We start from the raw sequence: 6,855 nt of genomic DNA, 5'->3' as shown, positions 1-6,855 counted from the left end.
CCTTTTCGATTAATTTAATATTTCTGTTTTAAATAGGAACAGCGTAAAATGTTTTATTCTTTCATATGAAGATATGATGACGTTTCCCTTTAGGTGATGTTTGGTGATGTGTTTGTTTTCCAGCCTCCTGACAGAGCAGAGATCTCCACCCTCCACAGAGGGGTGGAGTTTAAGTGTCAGTTGAGTAACTGGGGGTGTGTTTGATTTGTGTCTCATGTCATAAACACATTAGTCTGTTTAAAATTCTGCTTTATTGATATCAAACTGTTTAAAACACTGAGTGACACTCCAGGACATTGTAATTGTGACAGTCAGTGAGTCTCTGACTTCCTGCTCCTCAGGCTGTAACGACGCTGAACACCAGGAGGAAGAGGACGGTGAAGATGAATAAACATTCAGGAGAAAAGAGCAGAGGGTCAGAGGTCATACAGGTAAAATCTGTCCTGGTTTGTGACACAAACATGTTTCAGGAAAATTCATCACTTCCTGTGAACAACTGAGCGGGTGACCAGAATCCACCAGGTACATCTGTTCTACTTTTATCTTCCTCCCAGACGAATGAGACCGTCAGACACCTGGTGAACCTTCAGTTCAGACCTGCGTGAGCTGACCTCTGACTCTTAGGGGAGGTCTCACCTGGCCTTGTCTTATTGCTGACTTTAGTTTGTTTCACCTTCATCTGCTGAGGGAGCAGAGGAGGGATGCACCTGCAGGAGCTATGACATCACAACTATGTGATGTAGTAGGACACATCTGGTGTCCAGCTGTTCAATGACATGTGAATACATGTTCACATGTTTAGATTGTGGAAGATTTAACTGAACCTTTAAGTAACTAACTAACTGACTAAGGAGGTGGTGACTGATCAGTGTTAATCAATAGTTGTGTTCAAAGTCTGAACTGTCTCTTAACCTCAGCTAATCCATCATCAATAATCAGATCTGATCTACCTGTCTGTCCTCCACCAGGATGCTGTGGACCAGAGGGGAGGAGGAGGAGTGACGAGGACGCCTGACTGGACTCACTGAGGCATTGTGGGTAGTGTACGGCAGCAGGATACTGTCAGCACCTGCAGCACAAACACACAGTGATAAACCACATGGCCAAAAGTAAGTGGACGCTGCAGCTGTTTCTTCTTCATGAGGTCACTGAAGGTCGACAGGTTCAGGAAGTGATCTGACACCTCAGAGGGTCTGATGTAGTTCACCTTGTGGGCCAGCAGGGGGCGCTCTTAAAATCAGCTAGACCTACTTATCTATCCCTAAGCTAATCAATAACCATGGAGGACAGTGACAGCCTCAGTCCAGACTCAACCTGTTGAGTCTCTTTAGTCTGGGACAGACCGTTTGGCCCCAGGCTCAGGGAGAGGCCAGAACCACAGTAACACACTACTAACTACAGCTGATTGCTGAGAGTGAGACAGGTACTGACCAGTGTGTGAGAGGTGAGACAGGTCTGAGCAGCACTCCTCTTCTCTTTCTTCCTTGTGTCTCCTCCTCAGCGCCTCCTCTCTTCTTCTCCTCTCTGTTCTCCTCTGGAAGACGGAGGCTGAGGATGATGTCGTCTCTTCACCTCTGTGACGTGGATCTGAACTGTTCTCTGCAGGTCTAACCTGAACCTGATCCTCCTCCGTCTTCTTCTTCTGTCTCTGCCCTAAACTGTCTGCAAACAGACAAACAGACCAATCAGCAGCCTCAGAGCGGCAGCTCCTCTAACCTCCACCATGTTTAGCTTTCAGCAGGTTCCATGAGCTTCCTCCTGCAGACTGGACTCACCTGCGTGCTGCAGCACCTCCTGCAAGCCGCGCTGCGTCTCTCTGAGCTGCTGCAGCACCTGCAGACTCTGCTGGACCGGGTCTTTGTACCGAACACACACACACAGCAGGACACACACTCCAACACACACCATGAGCCGCCGCAGCACACTTACATACACACTGATCAACTCCTGGGGACAGAGGACACACACATGGTCAACAACCACACCTGAACACACACATGTCTCTAAGTCAGGTGTTACAATGTTGTAACATGTGGCGTCAGGTGTGACCTGAGCCAGATGACCATACTGACCATGTGTCTGTGTTCAGGATGATCACAGTTCATCACAAACTGGTAGATCTTCCTCTCCAGGTAGAAATTTAAACATACCAACCCCAACAACACCAACCTACACACACACACACACACACACACACACACACACAAAGAGCCTCATTAATTAACTATAGAAGAATAATTGAGAAACTGTGATTGACAGCTGTCTTCAGTCGGGAGCTGGCAGAGGGTGGAGGGGGAGGAGTTACCTGGCTCTGGAGGAGCGCTGGGTGGAGGTGAGGAGGAAGGAGGTGCAGAGAGCGGCAGCGTTGTAGCAGCAGGAGCTCAGACTGTGAGCCTCCATCAGCAGAAAGCTCTGCAGGAAGGAAACTCTGTTAAAGAGCTCAGACAGCGCCACCTGCTGCTCCCTGGACACACTGCTGAGCTCCGAGAAGACCACCCTCAGACCTGAGAGACAGACAAGTTAAACAGACAGGTGAGAGGCAGACAGGTTAGAGCCAGAGAGAGAGACAGACAGGTGAGAGAGAGACAGACAGGTCAGAGAAAGGTGAAAAAAGACAGGTCTAAGAGACAGACAGGTGAGAGACAGAGAGTGACAGACAGGTGGAGACAGTCTGTTAGGCTGTGGGTTCTTGTTAGGATTTTATACCCAATGTAGAGTTGCTCGGGGTGTCATGATTTCTTTACCCTGCATACTGTCTCCCAGGCTCTGTATGTGTGTTCTTACCCTGTGTAGAGTCTTTCAGGGTGACTCTCAGCTCCTCTCCGTTGTGTAGGATCTCCTGCTGCGCCTGTAAAGCAGCACTCTGGGCCTCAATAAGGTCCTCAGTAATCTGCCTGGTGGACTGAAGCTGCTCAGCTACACCTGCTGAACTCTCTGTTAACCTGATGCGCACACACACACACACACGCACACACACACACACACACACACACACACACACACTGTTACCTATGTTCAGTTAACCTGTGTTCAGCTAACTGTTAACTGTATTCAGTTTACCTGTACATGGCGTTTTCAGCTCGGCTCTGCCAGACTTCAGATTGCAGGAAGTGACAGATGGAGTGAGTGTGAGTGAAGAACTCTGTGTAGGTGTTAAAGGCCACAACGTCCATCCCACCTGTACACCTGCTGACCTCTGAACCCTCAGGGCATGATGGGAAATCCCTACCTGAGCTGACAGACAGAGAGAGAGAGACCACAAATTCCAGGTTGAAGCTGACAGGTGAGTTGGTATCACACAAAGTCAAACAGGTCACAGTTTATTTTTTATGTATAAATCTAAATCATTAAAAAGGACCAGAGGAGGATTCAGTGACATCTAGTGGTGAAGCTGCAAACTGCAACCAACTGAATACTTCTAGATCTGATTCACTGATGTGGATTCAGTGTCTGGACTTTTCTCTGATCTCTGACTCTTGAATCATTTGAACAGTTACTGAACTGAAACAGAGACGTTTATAGGAGAAACCATCTGTCAGTGAACAACAAAGAGCTTCAGTGTTTAAATATTTTGATGTTTAAAGCCTGTTACACAGCTCAGGTAGTTGGAGCACACACACGCCTGAAGGTCACTGACAGACTGAACAAAGATCTGCTCAGGTTTAAAAACAGCTGCTGATGATCGTATACAGCTGTGGAGGAAATGCACAGTGCAGATGGATTAAACAGAACCAGGCTGTTGGAGTTTGCCGTTAGCTCTACAGTCCTACAGCTACCTGTTCAGAGGTGGAACTGAGACTGGTCAGAGTCGACCTGAGTCATGAGGCCAAGATCCAAAGTCTATAAGAAAAGAACTGGTCTTCCTCCAAAAACTTCATGAGACACATATGAGAATGTGAAGAGTAAAGAAGGAGCCAGACATCCTGTTCTGACCAGGAACAACAAACCAGACTGTACAACAAACACACAAACACACAATCCAAGACAGCTGCTGATCTCTCATCCACTCCCTGAGAGAACGTGGTTAAAGGGTTAATGGATCTCCTCTCTTCTCTGATTTGGGATTTGTTCTTAGGTAAGAACAGAATCTTCACACACTCAAGAGCACTCTTACACACATTTGAGCTCTGACATATTTGAGCAAAATAAGTGGTTATTGCATTTTCTTCTGTTCTACAGTTATATAATATTATTTCAATTACAATAATATGTTTGTCATCTATAATAATTTTCTTAATAACTTTTATTTTGCAAAGCATAATGGTCTTTTAAATGAATGAAGGCTACATTAACACTAAACCACTCGTCACTTCCTGCAGCAGTACCTCCACTTCAGAATTACTAAAGTTCCTTTCGCGTTTTGATTCTGGTGCTCCGTCTTTAGATTTTTGTTTTGGCATTTTCTCAACTTTCCCTTACGGTATCTCTTAGTGACTTCTGTCTGTGTCTGCACACGACCCTTCAGTCTCATGCCCTTTTAAGGGCGTTTTCGGGCGTTTACCTATGCTATTTTGGGCCAACTAGCACACGATTTCATTTTATGAAGAGATTGGCATTCATCAATCTAAGAACACAGGTGCGCACGGTTTAAGAACAGGTTCATGGATCTGACGTAGATTTTTCTTAGGAACTTTCTTAAGAACAACTTAAGAAAGAATTTAAGAAAATACCTAAGAAGATATTGGTGAATGAGGCCCATTGTTACAGTAGGTAAGGACATCATTACAGCTCCACAGATTTTTGTAGACATGGAGTCTCTGATGGTCTCTAGAGTGAGTCCAGACTTCCCTCAGTCCAGTGGACAAACAGATGTTCACACTGTCAGCACTCAGGACAGTCTCAGAGACTATGCACAGAGGAAACCTGGAGAGAGACTGGCTCACCAGCACCACCAACACCTGAACAGATAGGTAGACCTGGTCCCATCAGGTCCTGAGAAGAACCTCAATCTGAGAGAGAACAGAAACCGTTTCTCTCATGTAGTACTGGAATTCCCTACAGGTGGCGCTGTGACGTGTTATGTGTAACCTGAAGTAGCCACACATGGCTCTTCCTTCCAATACACACACACACACACTACAGTAATAGTATGATCCGGGACAACTTACCTAATCTCACACAGGTAAATTGTGATGATACCTCTGCTGTTACCTGCTCTGTTCACACCTGAGCTGTATGACTGTCTCACCTGCTCAGGTGACAGTGGGTGAACCTCAGCGCTATCCGGCTTTGGCTCTCTGACGTCATGTCTTTGCAGCGCGTGTCCAGGTGCTCCAGAGCTCGCGCCCAGCACTCTCCGTACCTGGGCTGAGAGGCAAGGCTCTGCACGCGCCGCAGCTCCATCCTACCGCGCTCTGAGTTTGGACCGGACCCGGAGGAGGAGAGTCCAGAACTGACGAGTCCGAGCAGCAGCAGCAGCACCGCGGCCACACGAGCTGCCATCTTCACCTGTCCGAGGTCAGTCTGCTCAGCCAATCACAGAGCCGGCTTTTCTCCCGGTCAGAGGTCACCAAGAGGTCACGAGGTTTTTATCATCAGTGTCTACAAGTTTCAGACCAGTTTGCGCGTTCGCGCGCGTGTGTGTGTTTGTGCGTGCGTGCTCAGTGGAGCAGAGCTTCACCTTCAGTCAGAAAACACACACACACTCACAGTTGGTATGTTCTGTGTTAAAGGTTAAAGTTGTGTTTGTTTATTTTCTGATCACGTCATTGTTCATTGTGACGTATTAAGTGTTTATGAAAAGAATCATGAACAGAATGAAAGGTTGCCATGTCAACAGTGTCACTTTCATGCTTTCATGTATTCATGTTTTCATAGCTTCCTGCAGACCTGCTGCAGATTGTTTGACTCACGGTAACAGCCAGCAGGTGGCAGCAGTGCATCATGGGATCTGAGGTCTCCTGAAGTCATGGTGTTTGTAACTTTTCACTTAAACCTGATGATGATGATCTTTGACCATGTCTGCTCTTATTCTTATTCTGAAAACCTCAGCTGTCAAACTATCAATCATCATCATCATCATCATCATCAGCATCATCATCATCATCATCACAGTCTGAGATTAAAACATTAAATCTACTTCTACTTAGAATAAAAACTATTGATCAAATCTGTTCAATGTCAGAGAATTACATTATTATTAACAATAATAATTATAAAATATAATAATCATCATATTCTATATAATACATTTTTATTGAACATCTTCAGTTTCACATTCATTTAGTTTATATTTGATCTGTTTCTATATTTAAATTTTATAAATCATTTATATTATTGATCATTGATCAGCAGATTTAAAGGTTTCACACAAATTTTATAGAATGATAATTCTACATGTTCCTGCAGAAAAACACTGAATTAAATAAACTACACTGCTGGCTCACGGGACCTGGAGGTTTAGGGGCCACTCTGCTTTTGGGGTCTGGCCTTACAAATTTTACTTTTCCATATGTCAGTGAAACCAAAAATGAACTGAACCTGAACCTGAAGAGGTCACTGGAGCGGGGGAGGCCTCCTCAGGGGCCCAGATTTACTCCACCTCATTTGGGTCTAGATAATTGAATTAATCACAAACTTGCTCAGCTGAAGCAGATTATCAGCTGTAACTGGTCCTCCATCCTCCACCTCCGGGTCCTGGTGTTGTAGAGACCCTGTCAGAATCTGGTTTTGAGACCTGAACTGTTGATTTGATGCTCATCTGTTGTAAAGTTGAGTTTTATTAAAATCAGAAAACCTCAGTGAGGTTGTTGTTCTGTCTATCAATACATCTGACAGGTATTTTTAATAATATAAAATATAAAATATCTAAACCTCAGACGCTGAGTTTAGTGTAAGAGAAAATATTCACACGTG

The 6,855-nt window shown here is 45.2% G+C and overlaps 1 protein-coding gene across 1 annotated transcript; it reads right to left on the bottom strand.

Annotated features, from left to right (window-relative positions):
• Positions 1-232: 232 nt before the first annotated feature.
• On the bottom strand, positions 233-5,475 carry LOC111654969 (uncharacterized). Its single transcript, XM_023406168.2, has 9 exons — positions 5,189-5,475; positions 3,061-3,234; positions 2,785-2,942; positions 2,306-2,504; positions 2,073-2,169; positions 1,776-1,947; positions 1,432-1,662; positions 951-1,069; positions 233-353 (listed from the first exon to the last, which is right to left on the bottom strand). Exons 1-9 carry the CDS (start codon positions 5,440-5,442, stop codon positions 312-314), a joined length of 1,446 nt encoding a protein of 481 aa, XP_023261936.1. The 5' UTR covers positions 5,443-5,475; the 3' UTR covers positions 233-311.
• Positions 5,476-6,855: the final 1,380 nt, after the last annotated feature.

The sequence above is a fragment of the Seriola lalandi genome, unplaced genomic scaffold (assembly GCF_002814215.2).
Source record: "Seriola lalandi dorsalis isolate HSWRI2012SDOR001 ecotype SW California unplaced genomic scaffold, Sedor1 jcf7180002054296, whole genome shotgun sequence".
Lineage (NCBI taxonomy): Eukaryota > Metazoa > Chordata > Actinopteri > Carangiformes > Carangidae > Seriola > Seriola lalandi.
Note: the sequence above shows the minus strand (reverse complement) of the source record. Positions and strands in the feature narration are given on the sequence as shown.

What these genes read in the sequence shown, in the direction of transcription:
- LOC111654969 (XM_023406168.2), bottom strand. Translation starts at nt 5,442, where the DNA reads ATGGCAGCTCGTGTGGCCGCGGTGCTGCTGCTGCTGCTCGGACTCGTC. An exon ending in ACCCACTGTCACCTGAGCAG is followed by an intron (nt 3,235 to 5,188) that starts GTGAGACAGTCA and finishes TCTGTCTGTCAG; the next exon opens with CTCAGGTAGGGATTTCCCAT. An exon ending in GGAGGTGCTGCAGCACGCAG is followed by an intron (nt 1,663 to 1,775) that starts GTGAGTCCAGTC and finishes GTCTGTTTGCAG; the next exon opens with ACAGTTTAGGGCAGAGACAG.